Source organism: Eupeodes corollae, chromosome 1 (assembly GCF_945859685.1).
Source record: "Eupeodes corollae chromosome 1, idEupCoro1.1, whole genome shotgun sequence".
NCBI lineage: Eukaryota > Metazoa > Arthropoda > Insecta > Diptera > Syrphidae > Eupeodes > Eupeodes corollae.
The window spans coordinates 266,450,497-266,469,033 of NC_079147.1; the positions used below are offsets into that span (position 1 = coordinate 266,450,497).

General features: G+C 32.9%; 1 protein-coding gene across 3 annotated transcripts in view; it reads left to right on the forward strand.

The window, feature by feature from the left end:
* Nucleotides 1-18,537, forward strand: part of LOC129938456 (knirps-related protein) — a 99,381-nt gene that overhangs the window by 39,739 nt on the left and 41,105 nt on the right. The window contains exon 2 of one of the 3 annotated variants that reach the window (XM_056046038.1): nt 12,717-12,841. In XM_056046038.1, the coding sequence (XP_055902013.1) occupies nt 12,803-12,841 (39 nt within the window). In that variant the 5' untranslated portion in view covers nt 12,717-12,802. Of the gene's footprint in view, nt 1-12,714; nt 12,842-18,537 lie in introns of those variants that run through there. The other 2 variants (XM_056046040.1, XM_056046039.1) reach the window with 2 other exon arrangements.

Sequence of the window (18,537 nt, forward strand, 5' to 3'; positions counted from 1 at the left end):
ATTCACATTTGACAATCAAAATGGAGAATTGAAATATCTTAAATTCACTAATTATATCTTGAAGAGGTAATCTGTTTCGGATTTAACAATCTAAGCAATTATGATGGTTCACAATCTTTCAAAGACCTTAAAAATGGAATTTATGAAGTTATCGGAATATACAAAATTGCAACCGTAGCTGTAGCTGATAAGGTCTTTGACACAGCTTAATCAAAAACAAATTAAGGGGTTGGTGGAGGTGTGAACTCTGAACGACTGAAATAAAGTCTCTCATTCCGCCTCCAAAATCATGGCAGGGTGTTCCAGGCGGAACTTTGGAGATAAAATATGTCTTGTCCTGGCTTAAAGAAACGTGATCATCTGATATCCGGATGTTCTCAGATAGCCAGGCCGCTATCAAATCTCTGGATTCTATCTCCACAAACTCTATAACAGATCATCCATAATACAGATTTCACAAGAGTTTAATATTCACCACTGCTTGGTGCCGGCCAATAGAGACATTCCACGAGATTGTAAAGCAGATGACCAGAAATGGCACAGTACAACCCATTCTAAAGTAATACCAATCGCTACATGTACAAGGCAATAATCAGGTGGAATAACATCAGCGTGTCCTAACCGGGCACAGTCTAATAGAAGCACTTCACGCTGCTAGAAGTATTCTCAAATGACTTTTTCAAAACGTGTATGGTTAAATAAGACTATAGGTTACAGTACTGTTCCTTCTCTGAACATCCCTGCTCTAGCTCGAAAACGCAAGAATGTTCTAAACGATCTCAATCATATTAAAATAAACAGTTTTTCAAGTTTCGTAAGGGACACAAACTGGTTTAATTGAGCTTAGAAGAAAGCCTCAAATTCAAATAAACTGGCCTAAGTGTGTGCTTCTCTATCTAATACAGCCACTTTAACTTAACCTAACTTAATTGATACCGAATTGAAGCTTAAGGATCACCTAGCAAGCCTTATATTTGGTAAATGAGGCCCAAACAAGATTGCCGTTGATACTAATTTTCATAAGCGATTTTTTTTCCAGTGAGGAAGCTTACATTTTGTGTTGAATTGGTCAAAAAACAAAACTGCCGTATTTGGAGTGATGGCAAAACTCAAGTGTTTGTTGAGAACGCGTTATGAAAACAGATTGTTTTGTATGATTTGGTTAATTAAATAATTATGATGTAAAGGAGCTGTGGTTACAATAAGTGCAACATGTCAATTAGATCGTGCATTTAATTTATTAATTTATCAAAGGAAACGTTTGGTAATGGCAAAGTTTTACGTTACGGATCAGTGAATTGGCCTCCAAGATTTTTCGGTTTAAGGCCACTTAAATATTTTCTGTCACGATTATGTGAAATTAGAAGTCTAATTCGACAGGCCCGAAAAAAGTGACCACATGTAGAACGACATTTTCCGCCTTATTCTCATATATGAACACAAATATTGGAAAAAGTCATCGAAGATTTTAATTTAAGCTTAGACTTGCAAGAGGCAGTACCCGCGAAATTTTTTTTTTTTTTAAATTAAGGTGGCACAGGCAGGGATTAATCCCAAGACCCCTTGCATGACAGTCCAACGCACTTTTTTTTTTTTTTCAAATTCATTTTTATTAGTTCAATCTTAAACCTATCTTAAAGCTAGACAAAAATTCATAAAACTAGCCTAACTATCCATAACTTACAACTAACTTAATGGTCCCATACGGACACTCTAAGCTAAACTATAACACTAATTACTAATGCCTTTCGGCCTTAAGATCTATTTTACTTCAATTTAAATTTTATTTGTTTTGTTTTTATTAGACAATTTTGAAAAAAAAAACTAATATAAATAACCTTTTTTATTTATTTTTACTTACAAACTACTTAAAATATGTTCCTTAAATAAAACTTAAAACTAACTTAAACTACCTATTCTACCTATAAACTACTTAAAACTAGAACAACCAGAGCAGCAAATCTAACTATCTAACATTTTTATTTTTCATATTTTGTTGTCTATTTTTTTTTATTATTTTTTTTTTTTGTTTTTAATCCATGTTTTGTTTTTTTTTTAATGTTCTTTTTTTTATTTTTTTTATTTTTTTTTTTTTTCTATTTCTTTTCGTGCCACCATGCCTATTCTACTTAAAACTAAACCCTAATACTATTAAACAAGTATGTAAGCCGGCCAAGGCTTAAAACCCCATCCCGACTACCCACTATGAAGTGCCGATTGAAGCCACCAAAACTGGTTCTCCTGCTTCACCCTATCAGTTCGGTCCCGTTCGGACACAGCCCTACTGAACCGAAGGAGCTCTGCTCCACCTTGTGCCATGACGTCCCGATTGTTCAAGAGTCGCCTATCCACGGTTCTTCGTCTGACGTGGTAGATTAACGGAGCTGCCAATCTATCCTGTATCAGACCGCATTTGTCTAAAAAGAGGAATGCCTCTGGTGGAATGAACCCGCTCAAGCGTGCACTTTCATAATACTCGTCGTTCGGATAGAACGCCCCGAAAATTAAATTGTTGGTCGAAGACATAGCTCTTGCAATGTGACCTCGAACGAGTTTTATCACGAAATTGTCAATTCTGTTGATTCGAGCCCCGTTGTATAGGACCTCGTTGGAATAGTAATGCACATAAGAAGATTCGGCTGTTCGATATAAGCCGGTACAGAGTCGTAAACACTGCCGCTCGAACACCCGCAACTTCTCCATCTGCGATCACTGGCCGTATGAGGGCCATGTAGCAGATTACCTTCACTCTGGGGTCAAGCCGACTGCTAAAAAACAGTCGTTTCGTCAGAGCGAAGGCTCCTCTGGCCCTGGTCAGAGCAGCATTTATATGTCTGTCGAAATATAAATACTGATCTAACCAGATACCGAGGTACTTCACTACACTTTTGCTCGCCAATGGCTGCCCGTGAAGATCAACGATGACCATCTTGCGCCAATTCTTACACGTATCTCTCGTGGCCCTAGCCAACGGAGTCCGGAACAGAATTGTCTGACAGTCCAACGCACTAACCATCATGCCACGGGTACTGATGTTTTTACCATGCCAATTTAAAAAAGGATGCATTTTGGCTAACCCAAAATATCTCACGAACCTATAACGTTCGTAACGTACCGACTTGAATTAAATTGCGTACTATTTATTGTGACGTGATACCAAACTGATATTTTTTGAAAAAAATGTTCATCTAACGATTTCTTTTAAATAAAAAAAGTAAAAAGTTTAGAAAGACCTGTTACTGTGTATAAAGCATAGCTTGGAGTTTTCAGAGGCAGGTTAAAAAGATTTTTTAAAAATTTCGGTGGAATTTTTCAATTGCTTCGTATTCTTCCATACCCCATACTTGAGCAGCATAGCAAAGTGTAGTCTTTACAATAGCGTGCAAAATTTTGTATTTGGCAGAGAGTGGGACTCGTTTGTTTGAGAAAACATTTTTCCATGATATATTTAGCATACTTTGACAACTATTGGTTTTTTCAACTAAATGTTCGTTAAAGTCCATCTTCGAATTAAGTTTCACTCCTAAGTATTTATATTCGTTAACTACTTCCAGGAGGTTACCATTGAAGTACCAATTATAACGAATCCGACTCCTAGAAGATCTGGAAAATACCATGATCTTGGATTTATCAGTGTTTATAAGAAGATCCCATTTGCACCAATATTCTGATAGACGATTTATCATCAGTTGTAAAACATCGGGTGACTCTGAGAGTAAAACCAAACCCGTGGCATACAACAGTACATTTATTCCAGCGATCTGAATTCCACCAGGAAAGAAATTCACTATGTCATTGATGAAAAGTGAAAACAAAAAGGTACTGAGGACACATCCTTGTTTGACACCATTGTCTGTTGGAAACCATTTTGAATAAACTGACCCATCTCAAACAGATCCTTGAGAATCAAAATACATTTCTTTTATAACATGGATAAATTTAATTGAAATACCTATTTGCGAGAGCTTATAGAAGAGAGCATTACGATTCACCAAGTCAAAAGGTGATTTAAAATCTACCTATTATATTATAGTATTTCTGATAAGCCCACAACGGGTAATAACTAATGTTGAAAATGTCATCGAAGATTTTACCTCAAGATTAGACTAGGTCCGAGCAAGCCTTGGCGGTCATATGTCAGAAATTATATTTAAATGCTAAAACATTGCCTTAAAATAACAACCTTATATCCTTAAAATTAAGTTTCGTCGATCAAAACAGGATTAAGTCTGTCGTCAGTCAACAATATCCGCAATAAAAAATTCCAAATTCTTGATTTAATTTGAAAAGGAGAAAATTGTGATAAAGCATCTTCATATAAGACGCCCAGAAAGCCCTCATTCAAAATTAACTTATTAAAAATCCGTAGTAGGTACATAGGTACTTTCTTCGATCATGATCATAACTCTTTCACAATTCTCAATTTTTGTATAGTCTCTTTCATCCATCAAATGTGTTAACTACTTTTATTAGAGTACCTGCCCATATACCCTCCTATAACTATAGCAAACCTACCAATTTATCTCTAATAATTTTCTCACCCATATAATATTGTTTAAATCTGTTGTTGGATATCATATCATAACCTTTTGCCCTCTTCCCAACGTACACTCGAAGACTCTGAATAACCGCAAATTATTTTTATACAAACCTTGCATTTAACCTCTATCTTTGAAAGCAAACCAAAAAATAAAAAGGAGATCGAAAGTAAAGTAAAAAGTATACAAAATAAAAAAGAAACATTTTGGTCACGATTTAAATTCTATCTCACAGATAATACTTTCGAGTGCTTTTGTTGTTGTTGTTTTCCGTTTCTTCAACTGAGCTATCTTTAAACATTGTGTGGTGGTAGGGAAGATATTTCCGCGCTTCTTACCTACATTTCTTGTAAATCTCTCTTGCTAAAAGTATCTTTAGGTATGTACGTACCTATATAACCCAGAAGAAGGTGGGGCCCTTCTTTGGAGTTATTTGCTTTTGTTTCGACATTTTATCGATACACAAAACAAATAATAAAACAAAACAAAAGTGAGGAATTTATCTTCTTTTTTTGTTTTTGTTAAAAATGTACACGCATCATCGCATCAATCGAGAAATCAGATTGTCTCAATCTTATAAAAGTCATGATGATGATCGTCATTTGGGTTTCAGGTGTGCCCTCGCCCTCATTCATCATCATCTCGTTTATTGTACCAAACGCACGCACGTTCGCACAACTCTTCTTCCATCTGCGCAGCGTTTAATATCGATCAGGTACGCGTTAAGCGGACTTAATTCGCAAAACCCATTAATGGCATGCTATGCCATGCCATGGCATATCAGAGGCAGAGGTCTGATGGAGTTGGTTGGGGCACCCCACACGTAAGTGTTATAAGTAAATGCGATCCAAGTCTGATTCATGGTATCGACTCACTTAGCTTAAGAAGATGAAGAAAAAAGGAGAGCATTTTTTAAAGCAGGGATGTTATAGGCGAGTTCACACAAATATTCGAAAGTCCTTACTGAAATAAAAGGTTGTGACAATTTAATTTCGATATCGAATTTTACACGTATGGTTTCGTTTTGCCACTATTTTTTGGAAGATTTTTGAATTCAAACTTAAGGACTTGCTGACAGTTTTTAGTCGATTCCTCAACTCTGACGTAAAAAGTATTTTGTTTTTGTTAAAACTCAATGTCAAATAATTGTTTGCAATATAACATCCCTGCTCTCCAAGCTATAAGACAACGCATGTATCTGGAGGACCGATTGAGCTACTGCATGCTCAAACTCAAGTCTTTACCATTTTTTGTGTCTGTTTTCATAGCTTAACTAATGTCTCCTTAGATTGGAAGCGTTAAAGTGAAAATATTTTACAAGGAACACTATTTTGTGCTGTCGAAAAGGATTGCACCCAAACCAACTGGATAGACCCAACCAGTCACAATAAACCAACAACCAGGCTTAAAGCTGCTATAGCCTATATAGTGTAAATACCTAACCAGTTCCATCGCTGCTAATACGAGGTATGGTATAAAGTAGTAGATATAGGGAAGAATGGTAATGGTGGTGATTGCACTTTAAGTGAGACCAGCCGTGGGAATTGGATCATTAGAATTGCCTGGTGATAATGTTAACGTCAAGATATCTCTTAACCCCCATGAGTTCAGATATACAGAGCAAAGTCGAAGTTGCAGTCGTCCAAGTCGAAGTCTAAGTAGTATACTGTTGGAGAAGCAACAGAAACATCCAATGTCTATAGAGAAGAGGTTATGTGTGGTGTGTGGCAGCATCAGTGAACAGTGGCTGGGCTAACATGAACAAAATGGACAGCAGCTCCTGATGGCGGCTGCTGTAGTCTGATAGTCTTCTATAGAGGCATAGTAGTCTTCGAGAGTCTTATAGAGGAGGCTTCGCACTAATAGTTAGATACAGATACACTTTGGGGGCCAAAGAAATGATCGCTTTTTATTTTATTTTTTAACTTTTGTGTGTTGGCACTTAAGATATGTGATCGTGTTTTAGTGTGGTAAATTGTCATGGTCTTTTCATTTAAGAAATTATACAAAGCGAGAGTGCTTAAGGCTGTGATGGTTTACATTCATAGGTACCACATCGTGCGTTTGCTACTTAAGGTAGATTTATTTATTTTATTTTCTCTCCTTTCTTTTTTTTCTCTTTATTTTGCTTGGATTTTTCTTTATTATTTTTCTTACTTTTCGATTAACGATTTGTCAAGTCTTTGCACATTAAAAAACACATATGTTTGATTTACATTTGCTAGAAAGGATATACATAGATATTCATGGTGGCATTTAATGCAGATTAGTAGTCTTACAGAGGAATTCAACATTGGTGACCTATAATTGAGTAACGTTTCATAGCAAAATAGAACTTATTGATAGTCTAAAGGAAAAATAATTCTTAAAAGAGGTCATATAAAATATTAAAATTTAAAATGTTACTAAGTTGAAGCAATATGGATATATATATATGGAATATGTGGAACTATTAAAGACGCTTTAAGATAGACAAACATATATCTCAAATTATATAAAATATTTTGAATTGATGTATGTATGTTCTGTTTTTACCGGAATATATTATGACTTAACTCATTAACACCATAACGAAACTAACGTCTTAACATCATATCCAAACTCATCGAAAGATTTGCAGATAGGGCTTCCAGAAATATTGAAATTATTTTTGGTATTTTATTAAGAGTAATTAACTCAAATACGGCCTTCAATTATTTATTGAATTTGATCCGGCTCGAAGGACCAAGTGTTTTCTTTTCTTGTAATTTGTTTATATTAAACTTGAATCTCAATTGCATTGATTGTTTGAAAAAATGAATGGAGGATTATGTCAAATGTCTGAGGTGCAAAAAAGAATATTTTGTGTATTTCCTTAAACTGTTAATACATCAATTTCCTCCACAATTTTAAATATTTTTTTAATATATCTTTAAATATTTTGGCATAACATCCCTTTAATCTCAAAAGTTCTACACAAAAACAGATTACATAGGCCTACGCTTAAGATATTAAATACCCACAATCAAGAAAATCTAAATCTAAAACTTGAAAGCAGAAAAACTGTCAAAATACATTTCTTACAGGTTTTAAGTTGTAATTCATATTAGTTTTTATTTTGTATAAACAAAACTAACAAATAGATTGTATTAAAATCATTACAAAACATTTTTAACAACATTTTCTGTAAAATGGTAATTCAAAGGCAGAAAACTTGTTTTCCAGAGTCATGTCATGTTGCAGTCTTGTTTTTTAGAGTTTTCGACAAATGTCAACGTTTTCATTTGACAAATCGGATCGATTGCAAATTACAATAACTTCTTACAGGAAGTTAACTGAATTTATTGTTTATAATATTTTAAATCGCTTTATTTATCCTTTTACCTTCAAATCAAATCAAATGGGGTGGCGCAACAGTCCGTTGTGAACCAGGGCCTAGTGGCTTACAACTCTCAACCATTCCTGTGTGCGAGTACTGTTGTCAGGAATGGAAGGGACCTACAATTTTAGGCCGAATCCGAACGGCTAGTTTGAGAAAGCACTTTTTCATGACAAGAATTACTCTTGAAGGATTTGTCAATTCCTCGCAAGAGGCAGTACCCGCGAAAATTATTTTTTTTTTTTCTAAATTAAGGTGGCACAGGCAGGGATTGAACCCAAGACCCCTTGCATGACAGTCTAACGCACTAACCATCAAGCCACAGGTACTACTAACCTTTAACCTTAGAGAAACGAAAACTTATTTGAAAGTCGGGTTCTAAATTTCCTAATTATCTACTTTGGACTATTTTTTTTTTAATTTTTCGTATTTTGAAGTTTGTTGTGTTCGCAGACGATGAACTTCATACATTTTCCTAACATCAATTTTTTAATTGTCTTCAGTTATGTTAGCAACCTTAAAAATAAAATTTGGTAGGCTAATTTAAAAAAAATTAAGTACCTTTAGTTTGCTAAAATTACCATTTGGAACAAATTTAGTTTAAAAAAAGATATTTGGGACCAACACTTTTGTGATTTGTTTTCAAATTATTTTGCTTCTTTAAATTTAGACCTCGTAAATTCTTTGCCTCTAAATTTCGAAACAACTTACGGAACAATTACTAAAACGTGCGATTTTGTCTTTTATATAAGATAATTGATGAATTTTTGAAAATTAAAAGATAACTTTCTTCATGTCGGATTTTCACGACTGCAAAAATGTTTATTTTATTTTATTTATTTATTCAATTAACTTACAAACTAAATTTTATACATTACTTTTTTAAGGCATCAGGGTAACCGTACAATGCGATGCCGTTTTAATTTACTAAGGCTTAAGGAGAAAATTATTCACTTTTTTGAAGTTGCTCATTATTTAGCATTGAAAAGATAACAGTTATATCAACTAAACTAATTAAATTCCATCAAACTTCTGGTGGGCGGATATGGAAGCTTTTATTTCACAGATTGTGTTGACATTTGATGGATCTAAGATTTTTGCCAGAGTCTCAACTATGTCGTCTGTTTCAGTATCTAAAAAAATATGACAGATTGTAAGAGGTGTTTCACAATTTGAGCATTCTTCTGGAGTTTCACGAGTGTAGAAGTGTTTGCTTGTAAATACTGTTTTTCCTATTCTTATTCTTAATACTTTTATATACGCGTGTGTTGCAGGGTTGATGTTTTCGAAGAAAGGTTTGAGCGCTTCGCCACTTTTCTCAAAGCTCTATCTTTTGAAAATGGGTGAAAGTGTTATAGTACAAGCAGTTTCTTAAGATTTGGAGAGATGGAAATTTGTAATTAACACTGCTTAGGCCCTTGAGTATACCAGGATTATCGGCGAGGATTAAGAAACTTTCAGAATATAGTTACTCGTATGCTGCATAGATAGCTTTGTAAATTGCAACTAGCTCGGCTGTGTTACTGCTTTCATATTCTGGAAGTTGAGCCTGGAGAAGAGTGGAGAATCGGTCATTTTGTTGGAACTCTAAAATAGCATAGGAGCTCCAATGATTTTCTTTTTGTGGACCATCGGTGTAAAACATTCTGTCTGCTCCTATGATTGTGATAAGTTTTTCATGTAGCATTTTGTATATAGCGTTCGGACGTCTTTGCTTTTTTGTGGTTAGCAAGACTAATGTTTTTTGTAGACAGTTTCGTTTCCATGGTGAAGCGTTGTGAGACACTGTTATCACATCCTGTTCTAGAGCGATTCGGGGGAAAACAGATAAAGTGACCATGTTAGTTAAAGCAGATACTGAGTATCTTTTCCTGTTTGTGTTTGAAAAAATAGCTTTTTCAACAATTTCGAACAATGGGTTTGTTGGACTAACTATGGCTTTGCTTAAAAGATTGTTTAAGCGAGATGTTAAAAGAGTACACAACCTCCTCCAACTCTTAGTGCTTCGACTTTTGACGATCTAAGGGCACCCGTTGCCATTCGTTTATAGCTGCGTACAAAAATGTTATTTCTTTTACTTATGTTAACCGTTTACTTTATTTATTTTAAAAGAGTTTTATTTAGTAAAATATTAGATTTTGTAAGACAAAGTAAGGAAAAATCTAAATTCTGAAAAGTAATATTATTCTATGAATAAATTTGAAATTAAGAAGTAGTCATTTAATAAGAATCAATAGATTCAATTAAAACCAATAGCTCAACAATTGAAACAGCCTATTGTAAATGAATTAAAAATTTAGTAGTTAGCAAGTTGCTAAATATCTAATTAACTAGTGAATACAAAATGTTAAACCTTTCTTTTCATTTTGCTAACCAGCCAATAAGTAGCCAAGTCTTCCTTATTAAAAGAAAGGGCATCCGAACATGTCTAAGAAGTGACAGTTTGTAAAACTAAACAAAGCAAAAACACTTAAATGGACCTATTAATTTGAATACCCGTGTCATGATGGTTAGTGCGTTGGACTGTCATGCAAGGGGTCTTGGGTTAAATCCAACGGGTACTGCCTCTTGCGACGAATTGACAAATCCTTCAAGAGTAAATCTTGTCATGAAAAAGTGCTTTCTCAAATTAGCCGTTCGGATTCGGCCTAAAATTGTAGGTCCCTTCCATTCCTGACAACAGTACTCGCACACAGGAATGGTTGAGAGTTGTAAGTCACTAATATGTAATTGGAATTCCCAACTCTTGACAGGAATATTTCATGCACTTGTCTTATAAGAATAGTTGTACAGATGTCTTTATGGATTTAGAAAATTTCTAAAAGTTAAGGTAGCCATTTCCTGATTTTAACTTTTGAAATAGTGATATGTTAAAATCGTTTAAAGTTAGCTAAATTAACTTCTAAGCTTAGTAGATTTAAAGAGAATCGCAATTTTCACCTGTTTAATAAGAAATTAATACCGATCAATAAGTAATTTGATCTTGAGAAGTTTTGAAAACTCATTGTGAACATATTTGTTTTTATTTAAATTAAGGACATTCTTTAAATATCCTAGCCATACAAAAATACGACAGGAAAATTGTTCCTTTATCTGATAAATTACGTGAATTATATTAATACTCTACAATAATGCGAGTTGATGATTTCCCATATTGAATTCACCTTTAAAAAATAAACAACATCAACAAAAAAAAAAACATTAACATACTCTACTAACTTCTTGTGGCCATGACCTTCAAAAGTATATTTAAACCAATTTTCCGCTTCTTTTTTCTTATAAGAGTTTCCTTTTGCACGCATTTTCGTTTCTTTTCTGATTGTTGTTATTATTTTTATTATTAATACAATTATTATTATTGTAACGAACTATATTTGTGTGTATGTACATATGAATTCGTTATGGATATTTAAAGAAAGCTTATACGGTTGTCGATGGTGTAGTGTTGGTCAAAACTCGTGTGTTGTTGAAAAAATGTACCTTCCATCACACACACTTTATACCAACCGCAACGAATTCAATCGTTTGGAACTTTTTTTTTCAGCCAAAGTCGAAAATGAAAACGAAATTACTTTATTATTTGAAATACGAAAAAATAAAAAGCGAAATTATTTGCTCATCAGAGCTACAAGTCGTTTATACCAGGAAAACAAATAATAATATTATATATGGCGAAGATCAATGTCAGATATTGTATTTATTTCTTGAAGTTTTTAATTCTGTTAAGAAAAAAAAAGTTATATTAAGAAATCTTCTGCACGCTCTAATGAGCTCCTTTCGACAATGAAATAATAAAAACACAAGTAGTACAATTTTTAACTGATGTTTAATATAAAATTAAATATAGCATAACAAAAAATGAAAAATATATGTTCTTTTGGAAGAGGAACACTTTTGATGAAGTTTGTTGTTTTTTATTGTTTATAAAGATGAGGCACCAAGTCAAGGTCATTATTAAGTAGTGTGACCATATTTCTTCGTACACCAAGGTTAAATGAATTGAAGATATTGTTTACAGATGTCTTAAAGGCATGCATGGTCTGTTTAACATTTTTTTAAATTTAAGTAATTTAACACATATGAACATTTTGGTTAGAAAATTCATGATACTAAAAATTATTAAATTGTAATTTCAAACCCATTTAAATGAATTGCACGAAACTTGTAATACAATCGAATAATTCAAAGAAATAATTACATTTATCCAAAAAATGTTTGTTTCCGTAAATTATAATGCTTAATAAAGATGCACGGAGATGGCCACCATATTTTTAATGATCGAATCAATTAAAAATTCAATAAAATTTGGTTCAAGAGATTAAAATAATCGTTTTTATTTTTTTTCTTTGTTATTATTAATGTTTTTTGTTAGATATTCTTGGAAGAAAAGACAAATAAGCAACAATATAAATATGGAAGAAGATATAGAGATTAATAATAATTTTTGAAGATCGAAATATTAAATAATAATCACATGATATCTAAACACGGAAGATTTATAGCTTATATGTCCAAAATTAAAATGTTGTATTGTATTTATATTGTTTTTATTCTATTTTTATGTTTTTTGTATTTTTTGAAGCTTAGTGAATATCCGCGACTTATCTGTTTATTTATTTTTGTATTTTTGTCTTACTTGCACTGAAATAGGTGGTTAGAAATAAGGTGCGGCAAGGTAAATAAGTTTTGTTTTTGAATTGGAAAAAAGTAAAATCATCACCAGTTAATTTTCTTTTAAATTATACTTTTTATTTCTTTTCTTTCAAAATATAACATTGTTTCCAATATTAATCTATTTTCTTTTCCTTTTTTATTTTAAGATCCCGAAGAAGGTGAGTTCAAAACCCTTAAAGGCAGCTGGGATACCTACATACATATACCTCTCTACACTGAGCAATGCTCTAGAATGTGCGAAATGTTTCAATTGAATTCAGCATCAATGTATGTAAGAGAATTTATTATTTTATATATTTTGAATTTACACCAAACATTGATTTAAGGTTAATTATAATTTTAAAAATTGTTATGAAGGTAGTAAAGGTTTAAATTTTACATTAAGTTAAACAAATTTATTTGAAACTTTATAAGAACATAGTTGGTTTCATAAGCATCCTTGAATGGCTTTGAAAGGAAAGGCTTTTGTTGTTATTAAGACTCTCTAAGAATTGTTGTTCCATTTTTCAACAAGGTATTTAATATTTATATTTACTATGCGCGTACTTTAGCTTTATCAAAACCCTATCAGCTTCTTTTAGTAAAATGTATGAAGAAAATATCTTCTGAATAAATTTTCACTGTGGAGAATCTTTTCTTGAACTAAGTACTTAGTTTGAGAATTTATAAACGCTGTTAAAAAAAACATACACAAATGTTACATTAATACAAAACCAACATTTTTAGATAGATTTTACGTAGGCTACAGTTGCAAAAAACACAATTCTTTTTTCTATAACTTCAATATTGACGATAACTTCAAATTTCGAAAGTAAAAAGTACACATTAACATCCCCAAAGTCATAACAAATTAAAAAAAAAAACTAGATGAAAGAATTGTCCGTTGATAACTAAGGCCAAGTGAGTTACAGGTCTTTACCATTCCTGTGTGTGAGCAATATTGTCAGGGATGAATAGACCTACAGTTTTAAGCCGATCCCAGGGAATAATTTCAGCAATCACTTTTCATGACAAGAATTACTTTTAGAGGATTCGTGAGTTTCTGGTAAGAGGCAGTACCCGTGAAATAATTAAGATGGAAAAAGAAAGGGATTGAACTACCGTACTACTGGTACTACCCAAAATCATAAGCTAAACTAAAAAGTCAACAATTTTGTATAAAATGATTATAGGCTGAACACTTGTGGATTTTCTTTATTCCAATCAAAATCGCCATCTTGGTGTCAACGCTCAAATCACAATTATTGAACTTAATGCCTTGTGATAGTGATCGGCCTTCAATTTTATAATCATTATAATCTTATGTGGTCGTATGCTCAAGTGTGACTGCAAAAAAAAAGCCGGGCTAGCCCTCTACAAATAGCTAATTGAAATGTAGAATCAAAGTTTATTTGAGCCATCAGTATTTTGGTCTCTTTGTTTAATTTCATTTCTTAGAGCCCCTAAAAAACTATGACTTATTTGGTACTGTTTTGTATTATAGATGGTTAATTTTCCGTGACTCCTAAAAATAAGAGACAACAAAACTCGTTGTTGCCCAATTCTTAAAAGAAGAACAAAAAAAAAGGTTTTAACCTCAACTCTTTTGTTTTGTAAAACTTGCAATTTTACAGAAATTGTGTATCAGTGAAATTTGCACAATATCTTAACCTCAATGCCCATCGCAGTTCAATTTTGCAATAGTTTTATGTATCTCTAAAACAATTCTAGTTCACCACATACAACTACGTAGCGTCGCCGCCGCGCGCCTCCGGCCACTGCCGTTTGCTCGGTCATAGTCTTGACGAACATATCCGCCGTCGTCTTCTTCGATTACAAATCCCTTAACCTCAGCAACTTGAAAATAAAAATTCTTACAGCGAAGAAGATTACCAGAAAAGACGAAAAAAAAAAAAAATGAAAATATGTAACAACGAAAAAAGGCTACACTACGAGTATAATACCAACACACAGTACTAACCCAGTAAACTTCAAGAACAAACTTGGAAAATAGACGAAATAAAACGATTTTGCAGTTTTCCTATTTGAATATTCAAAGCAGGTGGAAATCAGCTCACGATGATCTGAAAGACGACTCGGGCCGTCTAATTGTCTGTCTATTTGTTTTTTTGTTTTGTTTGTTAGCATTTGCTATTCGTTTTTCCTTCAGAGTTGAATAGCTGTCTGTCGCTTAAGTTAGCTATTTTTGCTTTTTGATTCTTTGGCCTATACAACATGCAGACACACATGTATTACAACTGTCAGAGTTTGTCTTCTGCTCTGCTCTATTTAGCAGAAAAATTTGCTAACATGGCAATCCTCTAGTTGTCTAGTTAATGGCACACTGATGAATATGTATTTTAACGTGCGTCCTGTCTGCACTCTGAGTGTGCTGGTGCTACGCTGTGCTAAGTTTAGCTTACCTGAGCTGAGCTGAGCCAACCTACAGCCAAGCTGTTTAAAACCCATTGACCATTCATGTAAAGTTGCGAGTTTGAGTGTGCGAAGATCGGCGTTAGGCCAGACTTAAACGTGATAAATATCGCAATTGCAATAGATGTTGAGTACATAGTTAATTTTATTGTTGTTGTTGTTTTTTTGTTGTCTTTTCAATGCAAAATCGTTGTTGGTGGTGTGTGATTTTGTTTTTCTGTTTTGTAGTTTGTTAATTGTTTAATTTATATTTATTTTTTTGTTTTGTCTGATTTTTCCTTTTAAACTATACTGTGCTGTCATTGTGAGACAAATGGCGTTACACGTTGCATTGACAAGGAAAATAACAATATATGGAAGGGGATTGGAGGAGTTAAAAGAAGTAGAAATTAAAGCTAAAGTTGAGGAAAGAGGAAAGAAATAACAAACAATCAAACGAAGAACAAAAAAAAGGTGATGGACAGAATTGCCAATTGCAATATTGCTATTGAGTGTCTGTGCTTAACAAGTCAAGTGTATCAATGATGACGACAGACTGACGACAATGAATAAGACAACTTTAAGACGGCAATAGTGACTACAACTGCGACGACGACGGCTATAATGACAATGACGACTATGAAAACAACAACGACGACAAATGGCTGCAACATAAAAAATGATAGACAACTAACACAACACGCGAGTTCTTAAAGAGACATATGTAATTCTGGGTCAGCGTAGTTTTTTTTGTTTTTTTTTAATGAAATTCTTTTAATTTTCTGATTTAAATTTATTTAATGGGAAACTATACATAAAAAAAATAGATTTCATACAAAAGATTTGAGATGCAAACTTGTATATTCTTTAATTACAAAAAGCGTTCAATATTAGCTCTATCTGGAAAGCTTAAGACTTGGAGGCTAAAAAATTCAAGAAGATCAAGTTTGTTTCTAATAATCTAAGAAACTTTAGAAATTTTGAACTATGTATATGACCAAACTCTTTAGATTTTATACAAAAGAGCTGTGGTACAAACTTTTAAATAATTTGATTGCAAAATTTTGTCAATATTTGCTCTACTTGGATGGCTTAAGATATTGAGACTATAAAATTCTAGACGATTAAGTGGTTTGTTTAAAATAATCCAATTAACTCTAGAAACTATGTTTTATACAACAATTTAAAGATTTATACAAAAAAGCTGTGGTACAATCTTTTAAATAATTTATTTGGAAAATGCGTTAAATGTTTGAAAGCTTAATAGCTTGAGACTTTAAAATTGGCCTTCTGGATGATTAAGTGATTGGATTAAAAAAATCCAATAGGCTCTGACTCATTCGAGTTGACATAATTGTCGTCTAAGAAAATGAAGATATTCCAAAACAAGAGAGTAACAAAGGACCGCTACGCTTTAAGCCATGATTCAAATCCTGTTTATACCATTTTAACCTGTTTAGTACCAATTCGTCTTGGACTGCAAATAAATATAATAATTTGTGACACTCCATTTGAATATGCAAGAAAATTTATAACTAACTTAAAAATGTATTTTTTATGAGGAAGTATAACTAATTCAAAAAATAAATTGGCGGCTCCTAGGAACTTAAAACTCTCCACCATATCTTATAAGGAATAAAGTGGTACTCAGTTCTTATGTCGAATCTGAAGTTATTAAAAGAATTACTCTTGAAGGATTTGTTCAATTCATTCAAACTTCCAGTACCAGTGAAAAATCTTTTTTGTGGCACACGCAGGGATTGAACCCAGAGCTCAAGACAGTCCTACACACTTAAATACCAAAATTCAAACAAAAAACACAGTAAAATTAAGTCCGCAACACACGAAGATATTGCTTGTAAGGAAGTCGGATAATTGTTATACAGGGTTTTCAATTTCGCGATGTCAAATGTAAACGTTGATATAGCAAACATAGCATAATTTTTTTCGTGACATTTCTTTTTTCTATCAAGTGTTTAATGTAATTTTCGACCACTTTTTGACAAATATTGGGCAGTATCTCAGACATAACTTGACGAATGTTGGTTTTTAAGTGCTTAAGGGATAAAGAAGTTTTATCAAAAAAAAAGTCCAGCGGTGTCAAATAGCATGATTTTAGTGGCCAGTTGATATCGCCACTACAAAAATTCTCGAATTGTGTGGCATGTGGTACCGTATTTTTGGAACCACATATTCTTCAATTCGTATTTTGCAATAGCAAGCAAAAAAAAAGTCGGTTACCATACGACCATAAAGCTGCGGTGACAGTCCTTCCATCGTCATTTTCTAAGAAGTAAGGTCCAATCACACTTCCTTACCAAAGATCGTACAAAACATTGACTTTTGTATATGTAATGGCCTCCATTCAATAACTTAAAGATTCTCAAAACCTCAAATACAACAATTTTGTTTATAAACATACCCACCGAGTGAGAAATGTGCTTCGTCGCTAAAGACATTTTTTTTCTCGAAAAATCACCGTCCATCGCCTGTTGTTCAAGCACACATTCGACGTATCTACGACTTTGTGAATGGTCAGTTGGCTTCAGTTTTTGTGTGCGCTGGACTTTATATGCATGCAAGTACAGATCCAAATGTAAAATACGCCATAATGTGCAGTAAGACAGTCTTAATTCCTGAAAACAACGAGGAATATATTTTATACAAAAGAGCTGAGCTACAAACTTTTATATATATTGATAGCGAAATGCGTTCGATATAAGCTCCTTAAATTATACAGAAAGTTAAAAAGCTTAAGGTTTATGAATTAACAATCTGGTCTATAGGTTGGCCGAATAAAACAAAATCTAATTTGACAGAGGGTGCTCGTAGACTTTATTGACTTTTAGTTACATCATAGGCGCCTGAGAATTTGAAGATATTCCAAATCTATCTGTTATGCTTGTCGAACCATGTCCTCCTCAGCCTATTTTAGAAAAACTTAACTTTGTATTGCAAATACAGTATTTTGCGATATTCAATTTATCAATTTATTATTTGTCTCTAGTCAATAAGAAAACAATTGCGAGTTTGAATGTGCAAGAAAATATATATTTCACAAACTCAAAAATGTTTTTCATTACATTAAAAATAAATAGATGACTCTTAATAACTTAAAACTTGCAAGCATTTCTTATCAGAAATTATAAGTCAAATTTTTATTTCCAATCAGAATTCATTAAAATAATTACTCTTGAAGGATTTGTTCAATCCATGCAAGACGCAGTTGCAGTGAAAAATATTAAATTAGGCACAGGCAGGGTTTTTAACAAAATTTAAACAAAAAACAAATGAATTGGGTGCATCAACAGTCCGTTGAGAACTAGGGCCTGGATGCGAATACTGATGTAAAGAAGCCGAATAAAAATGTGAATCATTCAAACTGGTAAAGATGGTTTGCTTTATTCAAAATTAACTTTGTTGCAATATCTCATGCAAAGATATCATTCTATCTAACGTCAAAGAAAATAATTTTAAGTTGTCTGACATTATTTTATATTAAAAATTTGTATTTAAACTATATAAAGTTGACTAAAGATTTTATATGATTTGGGATTTTCGATTATACTCTATGCG